This window comes from Eucyclogobius newberryi, unplaced genomic scaffold (assembly GCF_026437365.1).
Source record: "Eucyclogobius newberryi isolate DKJ021-1_F unplaced genomic scaffold, fEucNew1.0.hap1 SCAF_1, whole genome shotgun sequence".
In the NCBI taxonomy this organism is placed as follows: Eukaryota; Metazoa; Chordata; class Actinopteri; order Gobiiformes; family Gobiidae; genus Eucyclogobius; species Eucyclogobius newberryi.
In genome coordinates this window covers 45,021,108-45,048,717 of record NW_027315723.1, presented here as the reverse complement: position 1 = coordinate 45,048,717, position 27,610 = coordinate 45,021,108, and the positions used below count along the sequence as shown (strand labels likewise).

Sequence of the window (27,610 nt, the reverse complement as noted above, 5' to 3'; positions counted from 1 at the left end):
GAGAAGGATGCCCGCGCCACAAGGGCAGACAGGCCGCGTCCCTTTGTGCCAGCGCCTACCTACTGTATGTGTTTTTGCGCGCCCGTCTTTGTACGGGCTAATCTAGGCGTCAGCAGCTTTCCGAGGCTTTTGTGCTGACAATAATCACAGCAGCGCTCCTCTTTTCAATTCATCAGCAACAACAACAAGAGATCACATGTCGGCTGCACCGGAGCCAGTGGCGCACACGGGTACAAACGGGCAGGGCTCTGAAGGCTTCTCATGTTGCCTGGAGACGGCCGCTCTGACTGTGAGGACAGGAACTGATGAAATAGGCTCCGCCCTCTGGACTTCAAACCCTGGGTTTGTCAAGTAAGGTGTTGCCTGGTCATGGGCCTGGTCAGCATAATTCACCTTATTACGGAAGCCCGTCAGGGCGCTGCCTTACAACGTTATCCTTCTTCCTGTTGTATTAGTTAACGTACAGTAGGTCTTAAGAGAAAATAATCTCCATTTTCGGGTTACACAGGGAATCGGTGCATTGTTGAATTGTTGGTCACATGAACATTAGACATTTTACACACATCAATTTACTTTATTCTTTACATTTTTAGCGGCAAGACTTTTCCCTCGTTCTCCATTTAAACGCTGGACTTGAAGTGCCATTACAACGGAAGAGTTGATCCGTGGCCAAAATCTGTGCCACTTTAACAATTATTCAACCAATACTATTCACACACTGTTCACTTTCTGCACTATTTCCGATTATCTGTAATTTTTTTGTGTAAATATATGTGTACATACCGAGACAAGTTTATTTTTGTTTTTTTACCTTATGTTAGTAGTAAATTCTTAATTTATGCATGCCATATTTGACTTTATAGACCTGGCTATTATTACTATTTTATTATTCATGGTTTATGTTGCACCTAATGCCGAGACAGGTTCCTAGGTTTGCAGACTGTGTTCAATGACACTGGCAATAAACCTTTTCTGATTCTGATTCTGAAAAGAGGAAAAAGTGGTGGAATAATTTCAAGACTGAACTGCACAGAGCTGCCAATGGTGCTTTAATCAAATCCGCCAGTATTCCTTATTTTTGTTTACTATATTATATATGTTTTTCTTCAGTTTCACATTTTAACATGATACTATCACGTTATTGCATGATAGTATAAAGTTATTTTGTGATTGTATCACTTTTTTTCATGATAGTCAAACACTATTTTTAATTAATTTTTCTTCTCTATTTTTTTTTCTTCTCTCATCCACAACAAGCCTGGAACACTGCGGGGCCTAAAGAATGCATGGAGACGATCGTCTGCGATTCTGTCTGGGCCATGAACTTCTATGGTCTGGTCACCTATGGGTGGATAACATATGATTTAGCACATCATTTCCTGGGAATTTAGAACGTTTTAACATGGAACAAAGAACAAAAGCATGAAAAAAGAAAACATATGAACATAACAAAATATAGTGGCAGTATCATGTTATTTTGTTGTAGAGGTGATCTACAAGAACTAATTGTCCAACTTGATGAAACAGCACGCTAAAACTAAATTCTTATACTTCATCCTTCATTAACTTCCCCCTTCTTTAATAGTTTGCTTAATGAAACAACCTCGAAGTTTCAATACAGTATGAACAAAATTATGCATTGGTCTCCATCTTTTTTTTCATTATGCAATTAGAACTGTATAAATGTTTCTTACTTTAGGGCAATGATTTAATTTACAGGATCTGAAGATGCTAAACGACAGCAGAATAATGATTTACACATTACACACTGTGTGTTACAGACCTATCGAAGCATCTTCTTTATTCATTCACTCCACACTTGGTGGTACTACCAATGTCTGCGTCTGCTGTACAAAGGTGTTAAAGGTTTAAATATTGAGAATTCAGCCTCTAAGAATTTTTTGTATTATATTTTGTACTAGATTGCTTCGATATATTGATATATAAAGAGAGCGTGTTTATCCATAGGTTTCAGAATGATGGAAAATTAGGATAGTTTCCATCATTCTGAAACCTATGGATAAACACGCTCTCTTTATATATTAATATATAGAAATGAACAACTTATTATTATTTAAAAAATATATATATTATTATTTCAACACAAAAAAAGAAGAAGAAAAGGACCGGTGGGAGCATAGGAAATTAAAAAAGGGCAACAAAAGAAGGAAATAAAGCATTTATAATCCAAAGTAAACCCCAACTCAAAAGTATGTTTGAATACTTGTCCATACTAATTAAGTAGAAATTAACTGTTTAAAACTAAATATCCTATCTTTTGAATGGTGTGAAATCCTCAGAATATTCCCTGTAGAGGTTATGTACTGGTACAATTTTGATGTGTAAAATGCTTTTTTTCACCACTCAATTTAACTTTATACGGCAAAATGTAAACTGAAAGTCGTTTTTCTGTTGTTTTCCCAACTGTACAGCGCTTAGCTAGCTGTCTGCTGATGGCAGAGGGAGTATAAAACACTTCCAACACAATTCATCAACACAGTAAGTTAAGAAATGGTGACATTGATCCCAAAGTCTTTATCAGTGATCAATTTGAGCGTAGCTGCAGTTTTGTTGTTTATCTGCTTTTGTAGCCTATTGTTTTTATTTTTTAGATGTCAGGCACAAACTAGATATTTAGCAGAGGTGAATAATTTTACATTTGTTATCAGACTGTGGACATTATTTAACATATTAGTTGTGTTTTGAGCTCTTACAGGAGAACATTTCATTACTCATCATTGACACTCACTGCTAAATTGTGATGTCATCTGCATAACAGGAAGTTGGATACATTCAAACTATGCTCAATTCTCAGTTGTTTTGTTTATGATTATGCAAAATTCCATTGTGTTTTGGCAAACAGGGGCCTTCAAACTATGTTTTGATTTGGGCCCCAATAAGAATAGAAGCTGCCCCTGAAACAAATGATTATAGGACCACTTTTAAATGATGCATTCACAAACTAAAAAAAGTTCAAATTTTTCACAGAACAACAGCATATTTTTTAAGAATAATTTATTTCATGTGATGATAAACAATGAGTAAACCACTAGTCAAATCTGTAGCAAGCATTAATAATAATAATGATCATTGGAATAACATTAATAGGAATCTCAAATATAAATAACAATATCAGAATGATTTATTACATCTATACAAGCTACAAATATCAGCAAATTCTCTTTTTTTTCTGCTGTGAAAACCTTAAACACTTCACACATGATGTGGCTGGCACTGTTGCCCCTCTCTGCCCCCGAGACGAACAGGAATACATCGATAAGACGCTGGATTACTTCTGAGGACTGAGGGCTTCAAGGGTCTAACTGGAGGGCAAGGCAGCTCCACGTATTTGGCTGTAGGGCACAAGCATCTTAGCCTATTATTAGCCTCGTTAAAACACAGCTGATCTTTTGTTTGTGCCAATGATGCCGGTTGTGATCCAGGTCTTAAGAAGCAACTCGATTCCGCTCTGAAATATAGATAGTACAAAGCCAAACATGAGCGGACTGTGGACATTATACTGGGCCCCAGTATGCTAGTATGTGAGGCCCCAAGAGCCGAACAAACAGCCTCATCTCAGCAGCATACATGTGATTCTGTTTGTATTTTATTTTCTATTTTGCTCTTGAAAGTTTCTGGATAATCTAAGTAAGGCATTAAGAATCACTCTCTTATGGTTTGGCAAAAAGGCCCCCAAATGCCATTTAGCATAGGGGCCCCCCACAAAGCTAGAAACAATCATGATTAGCCTATAAACAACGGCATTGTTTTGGAGTCCACAATTTTTCTATTCCAAAGTACAAAAAAATTAAAGTTAATCTTGTATTTTTCTCCTTTTTAAATGGCACATTATGAATTCAGGCTAAAACAATGGAAGAACGTATTTACCAACAACATCTAAACATCAGCGCATATTAGTCAAGCTATGACAAAAATTCAACAAAGAAACGCAAACATTATCATAAAGCGCCCAATCCACTCTATGGCATGGAAAATCATTTATATCTGATTGGATTAAATCATATAACTTGTCATATTCAAAATATGGTTATTTTAATGAGTAGTTCTAACTACATTCAACATGTTTTGTGATATTCATTTCAGTTTTCAAGATGATTATGTTTGAAATAAGAAAACAAATCAAGTTTGTTTGCTTAGCTCAAACTAGGCAAAATGGTAAAAAGTCACCAATATCCTGAAACAAATCAAGTAACCTATAGTAGGTCCTGCACGTAAATCTGTGAAGTGCTCAAAAGAAGATAAAGCGTTATCATATGCAGTTTGCATCATGGCAAGGCTGTTTACTTGTCATTTGTGCCAAAGGCAAAGTTCAAGGGGCAAGAGGGGCAACCTTGTGGTATTCAGAGTAGAGCGGCCACATTTTCAAAACACCAAAAAAATCTCAGTACAAGAGTGGAAACAACAGCTAGAGGGGTTTGAGGGTTTGTGAGGGTGTGGGAATGTCACTGTGCTTTTTTTCTATTCAACATGTATTCGTTAACTGGCCAAGGGATCCAAGAAGAGCACATGTCAGCTTATTACAAAGGAGGAAAAAATACAGTAACGCCACTTTATTTCAAAATATGTCCAGTAACTTAAAAACATCCACAATAAAAAGATTAATATATTCTTAATTTTCAGTTTTTGTCTGGTGATAGTTCGTCTTCCTCTTCTTTCAGAGACAAATGAAGATAATGTACATTTTTGTAAGTGCAAGAAGGATGAAAAAATCTCTTGTTTGTATGTTTTTGTTTGGTCTTTCACAAGCGCTGGCCCAAAATGTATTTCGACTGCATGTCACTGAAACCACTCTCCTCCAAGTCTTTTCAGAATAGTTTTGAAGGCCTGGGTGCTTGATGGAGAGTCCAGGTTCTCCGCCCCATTCCTAGTCAGTCATGGAGCAGCTCCTGGAGGCAGTTTGGGGACTTGAAGACCTCTGGGACCTCACTGTCCAGTTTGCAGATGACTTTGTAAATGGCCTTCTTCCATGAGGGATCCGCATCCTTTCCGGCCACGATGGCATTGAAGAACTCCCGAAGAGTCACCTGGGAAACCTCCAGAAAACGCTCCGGGACCTGGAGGAGACAGATGACACATGAGTGACAGGATTAAAAATAACTCAATGCAAAAATGAGGGGGGAAAAAATAACAAAGAAAAGACAAACATCTGGTTTCATCAATCCAAAATATGCACAGTTTGCCCTCTTAAGTGAAATGATCAAACATTGGGACATCACTGTCCAGTAAGGAAACAGCTTAAGTAAATATCTCAATATTATTAAGATTGATAGATTGATATTTTTGACATGGGCCTGGGCTCATATACAATATTAAAAACACAGTTAAGTAACATGCAGTGAAATGCCTGAAATGTCTCTTCTCAAATCAAGAATACGGTAAAAAAAATATTATTATTAATTATTATTAATTATTAACGGAGAAAATGATGAGGATGTTGGGTAGAGGAAGGAAGTTATGACTGACCAATAGGATATTTTGTATACATCTGCAACTGTTTTAAGTTGTTGTTGTTTTTACTTTTTAATTTGGCACAGTATTACAAACTGCACTACAAAAGTACACTACAGAAAAATAAATCTAAATTTAAATCTAGGTTCATCATGGACATTCATTCATTCATTATCTTTCCTATGAGCAGTATTAACAGCACTTTCAGTAACACACTTGTGGTGGACAAGTGCTGCTGAAAGCAGAACTTGGGCTCGATCGTACAAAAGTGATACTAAACTTGTGATGTATGATTCGTGAGGTCTGTTAACGTACGTTTCCAGACTGCTCTTTCCTTTATCCACTTCCTCTTGAGCAGCCAGCTGTTACGTGTGTGCTTGTATGTTGTGTGTGTATGTATGCACCTGTATGTGTGTGTGTGTGTGTGTGTTTGAACAGTTGTTTTAAATAGAGTCGACATTCAACCATTTGTGAAAGTTTCATATTTCTTCAAGTGGAAGATTTTCATTCAGTCATTTTCATCAGATTTTTCCACAAATAACTTACAAATAACATGTTATCACACCTAAAATGAAAGTTCTGAGACTAAATTAAGGTGTTGTGGCACTTAAAAAACTGTGCTTGGTTTATGTTTCAATATGCAGCCCTGATATATATATATATATATACATTATGTAAAGAATTTGAATTACTTTTTGTGGGAATTGTGCCTGTGAGTTCATTCTTATTTCTCATGCTTTGGTCCTACCTTCATCCCAGTTTAGTCTTGGTGTAGACTTTGCTTGTTCCTGGTTTAGTCAAGGTGTATTAAAGAGGCCTTAGCCAATTGTATTTGCAATCATGTCCTCTGGTATTCTAGAAACTCCCATTCCTTGAATACCTATGCACAATGTAAATATGTATGTATGTGCACCAGGTGATTAATGTACCCGTTTTTCATGTAATAAAATTCAAATCTGTTTTTCTCCAGTTCTCTTAGGGTGTGCATGAGACCGCTGTGTGCTGTCTGCATCTACTTATTGTGCCGGAAGTGCTAATGTTTGTTGGTTTTCCTGTGAGAACTCCCCCCTCTGAAAGTTGTGAAAAGCCCTTATAAACTCATTGCTGTAAATAATTTGGAGACTCTGAATGCATTACGCAAGTGAGAAATACATACATACAAACACTGCAAATAGTTTAAAATAGGTAAAGCACCTTTAAAGTGGTATATGTGAAAGTATGTAAAGTATGTAGTGATTATAGTTAAGGTTAGGTCCTAGAAATTAATGGAAGTCAATGTAGCCACAAAGCATGGACAGCAAACAGAGGTGTAGGTGTGTGTCCTCAGCGGTCGGACACAGAACAATGCGACACTCGTTCACTCGTTTCTCTTTTCTGGCCCTTTCTCCTGGGGGCAAGATCATTCAAAGACACTAAACAACCTGCTCCCTCTGCTGTGTGCTGCTGACTCCTCACTCAGACACGCTGCTCCTGTGCGCGCCAAAACAAAGTACCCACGCAGCGGACGGGGAGGTGGGTGTCTGCATGGGTGCGCCCCCGTCACGCGTGGACACACATGCCAAGGTTAGCCTGAGCAGCCTGGATGAATGGGCCCCACACATGGGCTCGGAATGGTTCCCTCGGCTCCCATCGAGTGCGGCGCCGTTCTCCTCTCTGCCCTCTCTCTTTAGCCGGCCCCGGGAGACCATAGTTATTTCAATCAGGCCCTCTGTCACTGTCCTGCTATAGACATGGCAAAAACATGCAAACACTTAACAGTAGGGGCAGCAACGTGACAATATCTATTTCGTCGATATGATCCATAAACTATTACGGACTGGCCTGGCCCCCTGACCGGTTCACTTCTGTTAATGACAGAATGTGTCTGAGACAGAGCTCTGGTACAACAGGAACTGACGTCACCCAAACGTAACATGAATGGGTGTAGTCATGTTCACTTATGAAATCAAATCTACATTGTTGCAGAGCTATACTTTTTAATAATGAGACCAAACAATTCACAAATAGACATTTAGTAATTCCAAGTTTGAGTCGCTAAGAAATGGCTAAAGCTAGAGTAAACAGTAAACTACTGTATTTCACCTCCCAGCGCTTCTACAACGGGCTTTTTTCTTGGGTTGTTGAGGCGGAGTGTATAAAAACTAGTGCTGTCTATTATTTATTGTCTATAAAAAATCTGATTAATCACACTGTTGAAGTATGATTGATCACAATTAACCACATTGCACACCGATTTTGATGTTGACATTTAATAGTAGTAATATAATATGTTCTAATCTACACATTGTTTTTAGTCTTTCAGTGAAATATAAGCGCTAAAATATACATCTCTGAGGCATCTTTTTTCTTGTTGTTTTAATTACAGGCGTTAACTTACACCCCTATCATAACCTGAAAACCAAAAGAAAAACATTGTCCAAAATATATCTATGTTAAATCATTGTTGTGAATAATTAAAAAACAAATTTGTTTTTTAATTATCACAGTTTCCAAGAGATAAAGACACCTCTAGATCTGTACTTTGGTTTGAAACGGTTGCTGAGAAAGCACCAAGAGGCAAAATGATTGAAACCTGAGCTTGTTCTTGAAGATGTGCTCTTTTGAGACAGTCTCCTCTTCCTGGATTACAGCGCTCTGATCTGCCTTACATTTGATTTCCTCTCATCTTAAAAACCCACATGTCTGCACCTTCAACCTGAGCCAATTTGAACTACAACGGCCTCGCCGAGCTGAGTGAATGTTCTTAAAGCAAAACGACTGCACCTTTTACCCTCTCGTTCTGCCGCTGTCAAAACCTAATTAAATCCTTGTTTTTGGCTGCAAGTGCATTAACTGCTTTCCCCGTGCCTGCTCCGAGACACACGGACTTAAGGTGCTTCTTTGAGCAGCGGAGTGGGACGGCTGCGGGCGGTTATGAAAAGGGCAGGACTTGAACGACGACCTTGACCTGACCCCATACTTTTGTTGCTTTGGCTCGCTCAGTACTGTGATCCGCATGTTTGTGACTGTTTCAGGGAGATGTTTCGTCATCCCTGCCGCAGAAGTGCTGAAATAAGACCAATGCACTCTGGGAAAAGAGCTAAGAATATACATTGCAAAAAATCATATGTACTATCAATGTCATAATATCAAATTTCTATCGGTCTGAATAATAGTGCAAGCTTTAATTTACTTTCATTTCCATTGTTTAACCCATTACATTGTATTGTTCTTATCACTCACAGGCTTAAAATGGGAATTAAGATTGGGTTTTAAAATGGAGTCTAATAGTTATGTAAATTGGTTACAAATGTAATTATTGGCCCATTTAGACTAATTGAACAGGTAGCCCTCAACCAACTCCGTGCTCATAAAATAGCCCTCAACCCTAAAAAGGTTGGTGACCCCTGGACTAAACGTTACTGCATTTAAGGTTTACTATCGTCCATATCATAAGAGCAACATATTTGTGCAAGAAAGACCTGTTTCCCTATTAAGATAAGATAAGATATTCCTTTATTGTCCCACATGGGGAAATTTCATAAGAGAGCGTTTACACCGGGCTGCCAGCTGTACCAGCGCCTTATGACGTTATGATTGAAATAGCCATAGGTAAAAATGGTGTAGATTTTCCAAAACAAATAACTAGCATTTAGCATTTAGCTCAGTTCACATCAAAATTTCCAACATACAGTAAAAAGCACACGAATGCAAATAAGTCAGAACAACAACTACCGCTCCCTTTGCGACCATAACACCAACCAACATTTCTACCTTAGAAATTCAAATGTGTTATTTATTTTTTGTTAGTTTAAATCAGGCTCTGATCTCACTCATATGTAGTGAGTGGTTCTACTTTGACAAAGCACGCTGGATGTTCATATTTTTTCTATTTTTCTATTTTGTGACTAATCGAAGTATCTTCATTGGAATTGCATTATGTTCCAATTTAGAATGCTTTCTATAAGGTTTTTAAATCCATTGTTATGCTTGGATTGGTCTCAGATGAATAATGCCTGATTCACGTCCATCTAAATTTACAAGGTTTCAGTCAATTGTCTTTGCCGTTGTGCTCCTCTATATCTCATGTATTGCTTTTTCGTCAAGCGAAGTTATTCTGTGTATTGCTTTGCGCGATCTCTTTCAGTTCTTCCCTCGCGCTAGAGTTTGTCCATTTCAGTGCTGTTCAGCGCAGCCTTGAGGGCCAGTGTGCCGAGTATTTTTCTAACGTGAGGACAATACTGGAACTCTTTCATGTTTTTGAGAGAGAGAAGTGGGAGGGAGGGATTGAGAGTGGACATATCGTTTGTGTGCCAGCTCCTGAGCATCTGCTTCCTCTTCCTCTCTCTCTCGATCAGACCTGGCAGGAAAACACAAGCAGCAGCAACATGGCTACAATCAAATGTCCCCCCACTGTCCTTTGGGGCCTCCTTAAAGCTAGGCTGTAGAGTTTGTTCCTGTAGGTCCCAAAATCTCAACGATACGTGCATGTGTGAAATTTGCATGTTTTTTTCTAATTATGACTTGGTTTGGTCATAACCGTATGTCTTTTGTTTGTTTGCTTTGTTTTTATTTTATAGCAAATTGACAAAACTGTAAAGATGTTAAGCACTGTTCTTATTTGTTTGTGCCAGTTTGGAAAATAAGACAATAATCACAACTGGGGTAGGTCTGACTTTCTAACTGATCTAAGTGAAGGTCTTTGTATCTCCCTGGTCCCGGACTCTCCCTGGTCTTTGACTCTCCCTGGTCCCGGACTCTCCCTGGTCTTTGACTCTCCCTGGTCCCGGACTCTCCCTGGTCTTTGACTCTCCCTGGTCCTGGACTCTCCCTGGTCTTTGACTCTCCCTGGTCCTGGACTCTCCCTGGTCTTTGACTCTCCCTGGTTCCGGACACTCCCTGGTCTTTGACTCTCCCTGTTCCTGGACACTCTCTGGTCCTGGACTCTCCCTGGTCCCGGATTCTACCTGGTCTATGACTATCCGTGGCCCTGGACTCTCCCTGGTCTTTGACTCTCCCTGGTCCTGGACTCTCCCTGGTCCTGGACTCTTCCTGGTCTGTGACTCTCCCTGGTCCTGGACTCTCCCTGGTCCTGGACTCTTCCTGGTCTGTGACTCTCCCTGGTCCTGGACTCTCCCTGGTCCTGGACTCTTCCTGGTCTGTGACTCTCCCTGGTCCTGGATTCTCCCTGGTCTTTGACTCTCCCTGGTCTTGGACTCTCCCTGGTCTTGGACTCTCCCTGGTCTTTGACTCTCCCTGGTCCTGCACTCTCCCTGGTCCTTGACTCTCCATGGACCCGGACTCTCCCTGGTCCCAGACTCTGCCTGGTCCTGGACTCTCCCTGGTGTTTGACTCTCCCTGGTTCCGGACACTCCCTGGTCTTTGACTCTCCCTGGTCCTGGACTCTCCCTGGTCCTGGACTCTTCCTGGTCTTTGACTCTCCCTGGTCCTGGACTCTCCCTGGTCCTGGACTCTCCCTGGTCTTGGACTCTCCCTGGTCTTTGACTCTCCCTGGTCCTGCACTCTCCCTGGTCCTTGACTCTCCATGGACCCGGACTCTCCCTGGTCCCAGACTCTGCCTGGTCCTGGACTCTCCCTGGTGTTTGACTCTCCCTGGTTCCGGACACTCCCTGGTCTTTGACTCTCCCTGGTCCTGGACTCTCCCTGGTCCTGGACTCTTCCTGGTCTTTGACTCTCCCTGGTCCTGGACTCTCCCTGGTCCTGGACTCTCCCTGGTCTTGGACTCTCCCTGGTCTTTGACTCTCCCTGGTCCTGGACTCTCCCTGGTCCTTGACTCTCCATGGGCCCGGACTCTCCCTGGTCCCAGACTCTGCCTGGTCCTGGACTCTCCCTGGTGGGCAGAGCAGACTGAAGGTTCCTCCAGGACATGTTCAATCTGTTTCCTTTCTGTGCAGCTCTTTTGTCCATCTCACTGATCTCACTCTCACTCAGACAATGCCTCTGCCACACAAGCCGTGTCTTTGTGAAGCATGTGACCCAGAGGAAGGGCCTGCGTCCTGGCCTCGCTCCTGCGTGTCTACCCCCTCGGTGGCCCCCTCGGTGGCCCCCTCGGTGGCCCCCTAACCACACATTACATCTGCCTCCCCAGTGTCACACTTCTCAGATCTGACTGTGTTTTGTGATTTGCTTCATTGGCAGTGTCCGAGTAACAAAGTTTCAACAAACTAAACAAGACAAATAAGAAAATACACAAATCTTTTAAGGGGACACATGCTATGCTAAACTTTCCAATCTTGCACCAAACAACATTTTGTTAGATGGTGCAAAATAAAAAAAAACTGTAATTCCAAGTCTGATTTGATTAAGTTTTGATTACAAAAAATTAGGCAGAGTTTCTATGCACATTTTCAGTAAGCTCTTATATCCAAAATAAAAAAAAAATATTCAAAATCCCCACAGTACATTATTGTGTTAGTTATATGTCAACAGAATGAAGCAAGACATTTAAACATGGCTTTATCCATTTTTTATCCATGACATTTTGTTTGTTTTTACACATAAAATGTCTTATTTTTATACATGACAATTTCTGTCTCACTTTAAATGTATAATTTTACTTTCTAGTTGAACCTGGGGAAAAGTTCTAAGAAAAAGAGGTCATATCATAACTGACCTCACAGCCTCACATTACTACACCTTTGTTTTGTTAAATGAATGCTTAAAACGGTCCAAAAAATGTCTTTCTTTGTAGAAGTGTGACATACACCAGGTATACACCTAATGCAAGATGGGTTGGGCACATATTTTGGTTGCAGACTGCCTGTTAAACCGCTGCGGTATCCATACAAATAGACTTCTTGCAGATTATTTTTGCAGACCCATACGGACACTGCAGTGCAACAGTGTAACCGGAAGCATTAATTTGATCCCGAATGGCACCTGCCTCAAAAAAGTGTACATCCTGCATTAAGGATAAGGTACACTTTATTGTCCCTGCAGGGGAATGTGTCCGCTGCATTTGACCCATACTTCAAACCTCGAGGATTGAAATTAAAACACCTTGGCCATTTCAGGTCTCAAACCCTAATAGTTTTATACTTTTCAGTCCAGTTAAAAAAAATTAGTGGAGTAGAAAATACATATATCTGCTCTCAAATGTAGTGAAGTAAATGTAAACAGTGTCCACTGTAAAAATGACTTCAGTACCGGTGCTTGAACAATTTCACTTCAGTCCAGTACTTTTACTTTTGCACTTGGTTCCTTTCCTCCACTGCTGTAGTGAAGACAAGTTGAACAGTAATCAGAATCAAGAGTGTTCCTTGGCAGCGTCCGAGTAAAGTTAGCGCGTGTCACCCTGAGGACAATAGATCATCTGACCGAGCGAGAGCACAGTATCACATGACGGTGAAGGCTACGTCTTTGTTAACGTGGCCCATTGTTGAATCTAAGCAGACAACTGGGCCACACTTACTTACAGTACAAAAACACACACACACACAGGGCGGGCGGCGCGCGTGACTGCGACCGGGCTCTGTGACAAGCATGATGCCTCCTCCACTCGACCCTAGCACCAATACCAAGACGCGCAGCCAGCCATCGCCAGCACATCGCTATAATTACAGTGACGGAAACTGGCAGGTGGCATTGTCTGAGGCGTTTCACTCTCTGTCAGTAACAGCAGCAGCAGCAGCAGCAGCACAATGAGGGTTAGACGGCACAGAGCTCCTTCTAACTCAACCAGAGACTAAAAGACATTACAAAGGATGTATACCCCACTTATGATCGATTTAAGTACATCCCCTTGGTACTTTCTGCCCATAGCTTTCAAATTTGCAGTGTTGGGAATAAAGTGTTAAGAGTACAGAGACACTGCAGGAGAATAGGACAAAATACTACATTTAGAAACATTCATTTGAAACGTCTTCTGCAGTTTACTGACACAAATGTAAGATGTATTGCACATGTTTCATGATTTTTAATACAAAATATTCACAGAAGGGATTTTAGAGATCAGAAGTATTAGTATTAGTAGTGAACTAGATCTTACTGAAAATTAGCAAAACCTCAGCCCAAGCACATAACTTGAAGCTAAAAAATGTATTGATAAAAAACAAGAAAAATACTGTGGTGGAGCCTCCTGTGTATTTTGTTCCTTTAGCTATAAAATTCCACAGTATGGCATTAAACTGAGAATGCTCAGAAGTGTGGTTTTAATGGAATCATGCAGGTGTCCTTCCACCTCCAGAAAGTTACTTACTGTTACTTTAACTCAAAGTGCACTCTGTAACTTTTCTGATGAAGGATCAAAAGTTAATATCTGTTTGTCACATGTTCACTTCATTGTAGTGTGCAGTTGAGGTTTCTTATTGTAGCTTTAATTTGTCAGCTAAAATACAAAACGCCATCAAAGTGAATTTACCTTGGCCTATTATATCTTTTTTCTACCTGTTTGAGAAGAAATGCAAGAAATTATCAACAGTAATTGTAATATTATGTACATAATCTGCTTTCTGGAGTTGTCCGATTATGTAAACAGTTTCAGCTGTTGTGAGTAATCTGATATCTTTGAATGTTTACACTGTGCAGGTTTTGACAAGGAAAATTAAGGTGACAAATACAAAAATGAAAGTGAAAATGTTCAAGATTGAGAGAGCTATTTTAAGGGTGCGTATCTATATTCCCCGATACCTATGTTCCCCCTTTTCTATAAATAGGGATACTACGCTAATACTAGCATAGGCTACAGGGTCCAGGTTCCTCATCCCCAATAATTGTGCATACTTGTATTGTTTTACAGCATAAAATATAGCAGCATATGACCCAAACCCTAACCCAGGTCTCTGTGAACATAGGTACCGTGGAACTATTTTAAATTGAATTGTACTTTGTCTTCCAAATACAACAATTACAAATTGATTCCACTGATTCATTGATACGTGCCACCAGGTATTCTCTCTTACACATAAAATGATTGGGTTTTCTGACTATTATGGCTATGCATAATAATACGCATTGATTCAATTTTTTTAGGACCATGAAATTCTACCCCTCAGTTGTTTGTACTAAGCCTACATTTTCAGTTTTTATCACAAGATGTATTATTACATTGTTGAAATGGAGGCTTCGAACAAAGAAACAGTACACCACAAGGTTTGGAAAGCCTCCCTTATTCTAAATGAGTGTGGTTTGTGCTCATGCCTTGTGGGTAGGTCACAACTGCAAGGTGACAGGTGAGGAGAGACTGCGCGGAATAAAGAAACACTCAAATTGAGTGCGAATTCATCCTTACGAGTTTAACAGCAGTATAGTATAAATGTAGTTCACAGAAGGATACTGTAAATGAAGTTAAAGCATGAATACTTTGGAGGCTTCAGTGACAGGGGATGAAGAGGAAGTGAACAAACAGACCAGTGACCGGATGGATAAAAGGATAAAGGAAGACAAAGGATGTCAAACACTGTGGAAATACATGAGAAGATCAGCGTCTGATCTTCTCATGTATTTCAAGAGCAGGAGGTGAAATGAGATACTGCTGAAATGTGAGTGTGGGGCTGCTTTGTGCCCTGCAGGCGTTCACTTGACTGTACCACTGCTCATTCAGCTGTTCATCAAACTTTCTTTTTTTTTTTATTGTATTTGAAAATTCCAAATTATATGCATTCCCTATTTGATATATACTTTGCTGCTAGTATCAATCAATGTTGTATGTTGCACTTTAATGCCAAAGCAAGTTCCAAGTTTGTGAATTCTGTTCACTGACAATGGCAATAAACCCCTTTCTGATTCTGATTCTGACTGTCTATCAGAGAGAGGGAAACACACTCTTATTCAAGTGTTCTTCTAACTGTCTAAATGAAAGAAGGCACAACCTCCTCCATCAAACTGTAATACAATTTCCTGCAGGAGCTCATCTGTTCCAGGCCACTTTAAGGTGTATGACAGAATATAAACCAGATATATGACTAGTTTATTGGCGGAGTGGAGAAATATTCGGAGACACACTTTTCAACATAAACATAATTTCCCACCTCGGACACCTTCGATATCCTTTCGCTAGGATAAAGTAAAAGAAGAATTGGACAACTTCAAATTAAAATTGGCAAAAATGTTCTGTGAACGTTGCCAACTCCACACAAACATTGAGTAGACTCAATCCTTGTATGTACATTTTCTTTGCACAAGTCTCACAGCCGAAAAACTTGACAAATTAAACGTATCTTTAATACTTTTGGAATCGTAACAGAGAAACAAGTAATTTGTGAAACTAAATTGTAATTCTGTCTCTCATGTGTTTTTGCAATCTGTTCCTTTGGACAGTAGCAGGTACGAGCTTTCAGATGTTGAACCCAAAACTTTCAATACACCTTCGGTCTTTTGAGACGCCTTACAAGCGCCTTGCCCAGTGTTCAAATCAATCAGTTTTACCTCACGTTCCTCATCCTGTTGCCAGAAAAAATACTTACCTTTCCCTGAGCGTCCTGGCAAACAACCTTTTTTTTTTTTTTTTTTGAAGCTATCCCCCGTCTTTTTGCCTCTTTCTTCCAACCATCCTCCCAGTAGCTACCTGTCTTCCCTTCGCCTTGCTCATTAGTCGCGGGCAAAACGGCAATTAGGCTCAAATTGTTTTGTAGAAGTTTGAGAGGAGGGTTGAAAGAAAATGGCTGGAGTGGAGCTAAATTAATGAAGCTGCAATAATTGCCGGGTGTTGTTTACGCCAACTTTGTGGAAGACAACACTGGTGACAAATCACTCAACAACTACCAACACTAACTGACCAAGTCTTTCCAAAATCACACTTCAGTACTTTAGAAAATATGAATTATATGAACAACATTCAAGGTAAACGCCCTACGTTATATTATACAGGCAAATGACCTCTCGCAATTAGTGACCATTAAACAACAGACATAATTACTAGCGATACACTCTTTGTAAACAACACATTCTAAATTATGGAATGAAGGTAAAAGTGAAGCGGAACAAAATGTGATTTTACTGGAGAAATTGGGATTAACCTCAGATTATCACAAAATATGAAACACGTTTATGGTTTTGTCAAATTAAAAGCATTTGAGTGATATTAGAGCCTGCTTTAAACAAACGTATTGTTGGATGTTTCATTATTGGTTTATGAGGTTAAACTAAACTCTTGATGGCAAAATGTAAATTTTTTGTTTGGTTTTGCTGGACAAATACTCACAGAAATTTGGACCCAGCAATAGTTCTTCACTACATATTTTATTACATACGATAATAGATATCACAGAGATATTAGATATTACGTTACCACAAATTATACTTTTTGTAAAGCTCAAATACAAAATACGAGGCAAGAAAATTGTGTGGTTTTTCATCCTACGAGAACTAACCAACTAACGGACATGTCTACCCGTGACAATTCATGGAGTTCAGTTTTGGTTTATGGATATTTTTGTCTGTTGAGATATAAAACAGGCTAGTGAAAATGTGGGTTCTGTTGCCGTGGCCATCGTGGCCGCCGTCTTGCGAGTGGAGAACGAGCAAAGTTCTAATAATGTAAAAAACAGCGCAATACATTTCAAAATTCAACATAAAATGGTATATTGATGGTCCATGAAGCAGATTTTAAATGATCTGTCTGTCAGGAGTTTGTTTTTTCTGATTTATGAAAATTAATATTCACCCTAAAAACACTGCACTGGTCTAATTTTTATGCAGATATCCATAAGGTGTCCATAAGACGTGTCACCTTATGGACATAACCATTGATTGTCTATTTCATGAGCATTACGGTAAAGAAGAATTTATTACCTAAAATTGAATATATTTTTTTTAAGATTTTTTCACGTTAATTTGGCAGAACATGAGCATTAAAAGTGCAAAACCAAAATAGTCAAATTATTTGTATTTATTACAAAATTATTAATGATAATGATTATATATATATGAATATCTTATCTTATCTTATATAGGACGTTACCATGATGACATTCTCTCTAGAACCTTATTCGGCTCGTCCAGTTTTTCCTCTTTTTCCACGAATCAGCACTTCGATGACATTTGCACTTCCGATCGAGCTGGAACTCCATTCTTTTAAATGGAGAACAAAGAAATAGTCCTGCAGCTAAAATATGCTATAAAGTAGATTGATTTGTGTAAAATATTGTTCATGTGACCAACAAGTCAACACTGCGCCGGGGACAATATTATAACAAACTTAACAATTTAGCAGCACAAATAAAACTTTAACCCTTTCTTTGTTTCATTTTGCCCCCTCCCGCTGCGCTTCATTTTCACAGATCGAGTGTGCGTTCAAAGCAGAGGACGTATATTGACAGAGGACAGATTCAGCAAGAACGGAAAAAGAAAAAGAGCAGAAAACAGAAGGAGGAGGAGGAGGGGCGGAGGTGGGGACGAACCAAGGTGGAACTGTGATCGGGCTAAATTTGGCAAAAGGAGAAGACTTCAGCGTGTCTTTGTATGTGTGTTCGTGTATATGTGTGTGTGTGTCCCAAAGACTTTGCTGAATCGGCCGAGGTTCCGGTTTCACGCCTCGGAGTTTGACAGAGAGGAGAGCGAGAGAGAGAGAGAGGGTCCCGAGCTGCTAATGTTCCCCGAGGGCGCGAAGAATGAAGGAGCACAAGGAGGACGCAGAGGTAACGGCGAAAAGGACAGAGCGGAGTGGAGAGTGGACTGCTGCATGAGGGAGTTAGCAGGCGCAAAGGACAAACTAGCACTGAAATTCTATAAAGGACGTGTGCTTAAGTGTGCTAAATAAAAGCTTAATAAGGCTTCATTCTGTGGCTTCTGTGACGCATAAGAAAGAGAGGAAATTAGAGTAATACTGAATAAATATGTCATATATAATGTCAAGATCATTTAGCTTGAAAGAAAAAAGAAAAAAATAGATTATTTATATATTACTAATGATATCAAGGTCAACAGTGAGTCATTTCAGTTCGATATACTTTATGTTCCAAAAAAGTCAAACTGTACTTTCTTATCTGGCTGTTTATGTGACAACATCCTTACTTTTTCGGTCAATTAGTTTCATAAATGATAATTTCATAAAGCTAGAGAGGCATGATCATCCAATAGACTTAACTGTTTGGTCATAGTCCAAAAAATCCTGAATAATCATAAATAGTTTCCCTCACAATAATCATAACACTACATGCAGCAACCTGTAATAACATTAATGTCAAGGTGTTCATTTTTTTAGTTTATAAGAGTTTAGTTTATAAGAGTTCTTCTATTAAGAGTGTTTTTTAAACTTCCTGTAAGTTATATGTCCTTTTCCTCTGTATCTTCCTGCGTTGTAACGATGAAATTTCCCCATGTGTGACAATAAAGGAATATCTTATCTTATCTTAAATGTGTGTCTCTCTTCAATATTGAAATAAACATAACTAGTCAAATTGAAAATTATATTTCAAATACATACTGTATTACGGTATGTGATGTTGAAAATAAATGTCACAAATTTATATTTGTGACAGTAATCAAATGTCTATTGAACTTGTGACGTAATCGGCAGCTCTGGGTAATATTAGTATATTATTTATATTCGTATGCGCTAAATTTGACTTTTGAAACTTTAAAGAGATTGCCAAAAGTCTTCTTCAAGCATTCTTCCTCTATTGTTTGGTGTCTTGAGTTCCTAAGTCCTTGACTCTGACGTGACCCTGTGACCTGTAGACCAAAATAAGCGCGTCGCACAGCAGCCTTAAATCAACAATCTGAACTATTTGCATGTGTGAGCGGTTAGATACACACACACCTGGAAAAGCTCCATGGATCTCCTCATGCAAAAATGTTAGAAGGGACAGGCAAATCTGCTCTCTTAACACAAGTTATCAGCGGATCTCTGAAATATGATTACACATAAACGTTGTTTCCACATCTGAATATAAATCACTTGTAACAATTAATCATCTAATTGTGACTATTTCAAATATAAAACTATTACAATTGTACTTTTCCCATTCCCTTAGCGACACGGGTGAGTTAGTTGTGTGCGCCTTTGTCTGTTTCTTGCATGTTCCTGGAGCAACGCACAGAAGCGCACAGAAGAGACTAAGCGTGCGCTAATGGACGTCTAAATGCTGCTGATGTTTGGCTGAACAGTTTAAGGACTCTGCACTTTCCTCAGAGCCATATCAGGAGGGGAGAGCAGGGGGCTGAATTTGACTTGTGTAAATGGCTTTGACAAGGACACGACGCCGCAAGCTGAGTCCTCTTCCGCCCTGCTACACACACACACACACACACGCACGCACACACACACACGCGCGCACACACACACACACACACACACACGCACGCACGTACGCACACACGCGCGCGCACACACACACACACACACACACACACAAAAGCACAAGACCTCCGGGACATACACACCTCAGCACTATCTGCGCTGACTGTTGCTCTGTACAGCTGACTGTGAAGAGGACATCTGTAACAATGTAAGCACTACACACTTTCCTATACTTTACACAATTTGAATAATTCGTAACTCAACTCAACTGTAATTATTTTATTCTTCAATATAGTTATATGAGTAAGCTTTATTTAACAGTGCACTTGATATATTTTACCAACGCTACAATGTGCAGTGTAATGCGCTGTTTAACAATTTGTAACCCTAAACCTACAATGTAATTCCATGTTATTACCAAGTGTTGCAGTTTTTTACATATCGCTTTGTAAGGTAGGTTCAATGTATCAATGTATTTTTGACATTTACCAGGCATTGTCTACAATAATGCACTGTGTAACAACTACAATATGTAACCAAAACATAACAGTAAAGAAACAGTCACACCCATGGCATACAGTATATGTAATGTATGGTGCTGTGTCTCTTACCTCAAAGTCATTGGCCTTGTTGTAGTGCATGTTGAGGGCCCTGAACAGCTCGGCGTCCCGGTTCACAGCCAGCTCGTCGGCTGAGGTGACGCCTTCATTGATGGCCTGCCGTGCAAACTTCTCCATCTGGATGTAGTAGAACTCCCTGAAGTTACTGAACCACTTGATGAGCTGAGACGTGATGCATCGGTTGAACTGGACAGAAGAGATTGAAAGATTGGTAACACATTATATTTCTTTTACACTTTTCCTCTCTCATCCGCATGTCACGCTACACTGTCTAGTCCAATATTGCATTTGGGCATCAACAACTACAAAAAGAGAGAGAGAAAAAAGATCGGTAACATTTTAAGTTACGCAACACTTTTTCAGTTTTACCTTGTTAAATGCAAAGTGTTTAACAATTTGTAAATGCATGTAACACGAACGTAACACAGTTGCCTTGCAGGGTTTTATTTTACCAACAGAAAGTTAGAAAATCAAACAATGAAGCAGTCATTGATCAATAATAGACAGCAGAATAATTAATGTTCACAGGCAAATGTAGAACTGTATGTAACAAGTTGTAATGTGTTGAACATCAGATATACAACTAGGGATGTCACAAATTATAGAGTTACAATTTTATTAAAAAACATTATTCACAATTATTGAAACCACAATCTAACACCAGTTAAATCCTTAACTCACTTTGATTAATGTCAACATCTAATATGTGCCCAGCTTTATGAAATCAAATTTTTGATAATAAAAAGTTGCACAAACCATCCAACCCTGAAATCAAGTACCCGGTACAATGTAACGACATGTTACACACTGCCTCACATTGTACATTACAGAAAATGTTCTAAATGTTGTGTAAAACAAAGAGATTACATTAATGATTCTTTTAAAGTGACATATGAAACCTTATTTAAAATGGTTGCCGAAGCCTCATATTTTTCCCATTTGCATGATGCATGCATAGTGGGTATTATTACAAGTCTGCAGAGCAGTCAGGCATGACATTCAAGCAGAACATGGAAATCTTTTAACAAGGATATTTCAGTCCTGTATGTAAATGATCAGGTTATATTTGTTTTTCCATCTTGGACATATACAAAACTGCACATTATATACAAACATTACAAAGGTTTGCCTTCAGCATCCAAATAAACTAGATTAGATGCACCACCTTCGAATCTGTTTGCCTCGGTTCACCTCATTAGCCTACAAACAAGATGTCCACCTTGAGGGCAGTCATCGAGAAAAGCAATGGGCCCCTGGAAACTTCTTAATCAAACAACACTGACCCAGATAAGATCATATTCTGGTTATGACCAATGATCATACTGCTGCTACAGCCTGCGGTTATGTGGCGCACTAGCAAAACAATTCACTAGATAAAGTGAATTGTCTGCATTAAATATTCCACAAGACACATTTCTTCATGCTAGCGGTTTATAAGTATCGGCGTGTGCAGTTTTTCACATCTCTCATTGGGAATAAAACGGAGGAGACAAGTGAAAGTGTGTGTGAGCGGTGAAGGGGAAAAACGACTTTGACACAGCGATTAAGCGCAGTATTGTTACACGGCATTGTCTCACAGGAACAAGGGGGAGAGAAGGGATTAGAACGAACGAGTGGGGGGTTAGAGAGAAACAGGATGGAGTAAAGGGAGTGATTGGACAGACGTTCCACTAAATATTTAGCAAATACTAGGAAACAGAGGTTCATTTGAAGGGGAAAATCTACTACTCCAGCAAATGATGAGAGGAGCGATACCTTTTTTGGATCTTATGAGTAACAGCATTACAAACACTGGGTGACAGTCAAATGCCCTAATATATCCAAACCGTTAAGATTAGGTGTACGCAGTGTTGTGTCAGCTGCGACAGTTTGCTGCATGTCCTCCTTTCTCTTATCCCCATTTCATGCAAAGCTGCCCTGTCTAATAAAAGGCCAACATTTTTTTATACAATTATGTGTACAAGAGGTACAATAACTACACAGAAGAATGTAAAAAACAATATTCAAAATGTATTTGTATACTTAAAGTGAAAGGAAATGTGGCGGATCAGATGAAATTAATTGCGTCAAATATATGGGCTAATATGCACTAAAACAAAGGGAAAATGCAGGGGGGCAAATATTGTTGTCCTTGTAATAAAAAATAATAATTAAAAAATATATATAAATTAATAACATTTAAAAGAAACTGCCTCATGTGTGATTACATCATTTGGGATTTTTTTATTTATTGATAATGTTTGTACATAAATATTACGTCCATACCTTTTATGTCAGCGTAACATGTGAAACAATGTAAGCATCACAATAATAAAAGAGAGAGCGGGGGGATTGGGAGAGAAGATGAGGAGAGAGAGAGGGATAAATGGCAAACAGAAAAAGGCATCGAGCGGGGATGAGAGCGAGAGAGTTTACAATGCAGACTCGGACCAGAGGAGGAGAGGTGCGGGGGCTGTTTTTCACCCACAAAAGAACAACTATGCCAATGGGACGTGATAACTCAGTCATCAGCACACAACAGACTCAGTGCTATTCAAAAACAAAACAAAAACTCAACACAATCTTCTACACTCAGATATCGATACAAAAGCATGTGTTCAGAGTTCAGATGGAGTTTGCTCTGGAAATAATCCAGCATTCTGCTTTAATAACACCCATTAACACCCATAATTGAATAAATGCAGATATATTTAATGCCGTACTGTGGAACCTACAAGCAATCCATGAAATAAGACATATTTGGCTGCTTTTTTCATTTATTGTTTTGTCATAGTTTTATCCCATGACGTTTTGACGTAGACTAGGTTTCAAATTCATCATCTCTATCAGTATACATAAGCAAAAAAAACTCTAAAGACATGATTGTCGCCAGTTGAAAGGACTTTAAAACAGTGAATCTCCCATAAGCCCTTGCCCTCCATTTGAAATTATGCCTTTATAAACTTCTAGAAGGTGAACCCAACATTTGTTTTATGTGATGTGTGCGCAAGTGTGAACCCATCTAAGTCGCGTACAAGCAAAACCTTCCCAAACCTAAAAACATCTTGATGAAAAACATTTTCAAATTGGATGTCAAAATGAATACCATGCGTGTTGAATAATTGGTTCAATCTTAGTATTTAGACAAATTAAACTGCACTGCCCTTACACCTGCCCTCTGTCCCACGCAGCATCAGCACAAAACAAAAGCTCGAACAAAAGCCACAAAGAGAGGAGAGATTCCGGTTCAGGACCAAAACGCTGATGTAGGTGCATGCCATTTTGCATTTGCCACTAAAAATGGTCTTGGTGGTGGCGGCTGTCTGCCCCGGGGCACGTGGAAGGGCGACGCTGCTCCAAGAAGCCGCTCACTTAATTCGCCATCATCACTTTTAAATGTGCACGGTTTGACGCTAACCTAGCTGTTCAGCTTTTGTCTTTGTGATGTTGTCTGCAACCTGATAGAATTGTCATGGCTAAACTCAAGGTCTTAAATGTTTTTTTTCCCAGCTATGAAGCTCAGCAGAACTGCCCACCTCTCGTGTCCTGGAAGACAAAGACCCACTTTTCAAAAATAAGGTATACGTTCAGAGAGTCAAACCTTGCTAAATAATAGTAATAAATCACAAAGTTGAAAGAAAATGTAGCAGAATTATAGATCTTGATTATTAATTTTTGGGACTAAAAATGACTGCATAATGCATAAGATTAGTGACTACATAGCTGGTTAGCCTCTGTTGTGCCTTTAATGGAGACTATCTCACTATGAAGATGCTTATTAGTTCTGCAGTTTTAAACAGGAAGTCAATATATCTACTAAGTATTTTTATATAAATATTACAATTGGCAATCAACAAAATGCATAATACAACATTATATGTCTTGTGTAACAGCGTTTTTGGCTTGGCCACAAGCAGCCATATTTGTTTTGCATGTCTCTGAAACCGCTGACCAGGCTGATATTGATCTGTATAAAAATACCAAATCATTCTGGATTTTCCAAATTGTTGACATCTGGAGCCTCATTTAGAGTTATTCCTAAAAGTGTACGGACAAAACACAAACATCCACAAGACTCCTGTAATTCGCTAATTGCTAGTCTCACTAGGCTCAAGCGTCTCCATCTTAATCATATAGTTTTTTGGACTAAACCGCTTATTTCCACGCCAAGTTATCTTTTTATCGATCACAAACTTAGCAGCAAAAGTCACGTACGCAACATATTTATACGTACGTACGGTTTTAAAACTGAGTCCCCTGATCATCAAAGCATATGAAATACTGATACTAATTGCAACATATTATCCCAGTAATTAGTGAGTTTAAGTTAAACCATACCACTACAGTAGCTGCGAGCTCCTCTCTTGACATTGCCAAATTGGCTGTGTAACTCTAATTGGTGAGACAGGTTAGAGGAGAGAGATACGCTAATTGATTCCTGCTGAGATGGCATCAAGATGTCAGTGAAGCGTCTGAAGGCGAGAGTGAGCATGTGCACTGATGAAAAGTGGCAGATAAAATGTGCCACGAGCGTGTCCATGTAAATGTGTGTGTGTTTGCACAGGCGGGTAGAAGCAAAGAGGCGGAGCGGCTCAGTTTAATTCATTTGTACTCCTCCACTCCTAACAAGCTCTTAATTACTCCCACTGACTCTCTCAAGACGGTAGCTTGAGGAGTCTGCTGCACTGTGCTATGACAAGGTCCAAAATCAAGCGGGCCCCTGAGTGGTTTCGGCACAAGGAAACGTCTCAAGAAAGGTTATTGTGAGATCTGTTCACGCACTGCCAAAACCTTTCCAAAACAATTCATAATCATTTTAGTTATTCACAGCAATGACAAGCAACATTTAGGGTGTGTGAGACATTTTCAGCAATTGTTTTATTGGTTCTGGTGCTTTGGGGTGAATTGTTGAACACATTTCTATGTGAACAAAAAATATAGTTGTCTCTTATTTGTGCCAAACTCAATTAGACAGTACAACCATTTTGATAGCAAGATTACCCCAATTTTGTTTCTAGGTTGTTAATTAGGATCTTGTGAATCATTTTACATAGCATTCATTTCCCATGAGACTGTAAAGAAAAAAAGATACAATTTTAAATAATAAAACATTTACATAATAGGCAAGCTGGCTTTGCAGCAATTTGTCATGAGCCCTACTAGATAACTTACAACAATCAAGTTACTAGGAATAGTAGTTTGTTTTAGTTTGTTTATTTGAATGTTTGGGTTTGTTGCAAATATGAAAGACCAGGCCATAAAGGACAAGAAGAAGATATAATTTTGTTCCAATGGACTTCAAATGTAGCATCTAAGTGTGCACATACTATGTGTCTGTTTAATGGTTTAATGTCTAATGTCTGTCTATGTTTTTTTTTTTTTCATTATTATTTATTATCAATCAAATAAAATAGGTTTCAATGCAGTTTCATAATTATTTTCAATTGTGTTCTGCTGTGTTCCTGCTGTCACAATAAACTCAAAGCTGCCATTATTTTAACTGCTATGGATCATTGTTTTGAGGTCCAGTGAAGTATTATTATTATTTATACATATATTTTGGGGTAATGATTCTTACATGAAGGGGTCAGGTTGGTTGCTGTTCTGCGTTCTTGCATACGTGCACACTCACTCATCTGCTGCCTGCTCAACCCATTTCCCACATTATCATCCTTAAGAACTATTTCCCAGAGACAACGTCCATTCAAGTCCAATTAAGGCTTACCATTTGGGGGCCTAATTCCCTTACAGTGAGTACATCTGATCCCTGTAACACATGCTACTTATTGTTCCCGGGAAGAGGGTGAAAAAGGGAGACACTGACCCGGATTCACTCATATGGTAATGAACAGGGCGGGACAATGAGCTAGGATGCACCCAAAGGCGACGGGCAACAGGGCGCCTTAGTCTCAGGGGCGCTGAAAAGAACAGCCTCGCTCATCACAAACAGGATTAGCTCTCATTGAGTTTGATACGCACCATTATACTGTCCCACCCACACGGAATCCTAGAATAAAGGATAAGCGGGATTACAGCGCAATTAAAACTCAATTTGATAGATAATTTGCATATAATAGAATAATAACAACATTGCTTCTCATAACGGCCAGCTTGGTTGTTTAATTGAAACAGCTCCAAACTAACGCAATTCCCTTGATATTACCGAAGGATCCATCAGAAGGAGAATAAATCTCTCCAATGTCGATTTGATTTATCCCATGCGGAATTCTTTAAGAGTCCTTCCCCTAAGTGAGTTTTTAGCCAAATTTCCACTGGCCCTGATCCCCCAGACCGGCTCACTTTGGACCACTTTTGAACGGATCTGTTAATGGCGGCAGAGGTCTGCTACGTGAGCAGCTGACGTCCCCCAACTATAAGGCAAGGCAAGGCAAGGCAAGTTTATTTGTAGAGCACATTTCATACACAAGGCAATTCAAAGTGCTTCACAGCAGGAAAAATGCATTCAAATCACAGAGAAATTACAGAAACAGAAATACAATAAAATTAACTAAATTAAAAATTATCAATCCAACTGATTTTCTAAACTAATAAAATCACAAACAAAAGAGAAGAGTGCAAAGAAAAAATCCTTTCAGTCATATGCGCAGCTAAACAAAACTGTTTTTAGCTTAGATTTGAACATTGTCAGAGTAGAAGCCTGTCTCACATCTTCAGGAAGACTGTTCCAGATTTTAGCTGCATAAAACTGAAACGCAGATTCCCCATGTTTAGTCCTGACTCTGAGCACCAGCAGGAGGCCGGTCCCTGAGGTCCTCAGAGTCCGAGATGGTTCATATGGCACTAACATATCCAAGATGTACTTTGGTGCTAGGCCATGGAGAGACTTGTACACAAGCAGACCTGCTTTAAAGTCTATTCTCTGAGCCACAGGGAGCCAGTGCAGAGACCTGAGAACAGGACTAATGTGATCATACTTCCTGGTTCTAGTCAGGACCTGAGCAGCAGCGTTCTGGATGTACTGCAGCTGTTTTACAGCTCGTTTGGAGAGGCCAGTGAGCAGGCCGTTACAGTAGTCTAATCTACTGGAGACAAACGCATGGATAAGTCTCTCTAAATCTGGTTTTGACACTATATTTTTGATTTTGGCAATGTTTTTTAGATGGTAAAAAGCTGCTGATGTTATTGATTTGACGTGGCTATTAAAGTTCAAGTCTGAGTCCATTATTACCCCCAGATTTCTAATTTGGTTTGTAGGTTTTAGAGCGAGACTCTGGAGGTGACCGCTAACACTTTCTCTTTGTTTCTGTGGGCCAAAAACGATTATTTCAGTCTTGTCTGAGTTCAGCTGGAGAAAGTTGTTTTGCATCCACACACTGATCTGTTGGATGCAGTGACAGAGTGA

General features: G+C 39.4%; 1 protein-coding gene across 1 annotated transcript in view; it reads right to left on the bottom strand.

The window, feature by feature from the left end:
* Positions 1–2,998: 2,998 nt before the first annotated feature.
* The window catches only part of prox1a (prospero homeobox 1a), a 39,604-nt gene continuing 14,992 nt past the window's right edge, over positions 2,999–27,610 (bottom strand). Inside the window, exons 5-6 of the mRNA XM_072447132.1 lie at positions 20,260–20,454; positions 2,999–5,075 (exon numbers count right to left, since the gene is read on the bottom strand). Coding sequence (XP_072303233.1) covers positions 4,890–5,075; positions 20,260–20,454 — 381 coding nt within the window. The 3' untranslated portion in view covers positions 2,999–4,889. The remainder of the gene's footprint in view (positions 5,076–20,259; positions 20,455–27,610) is intronic.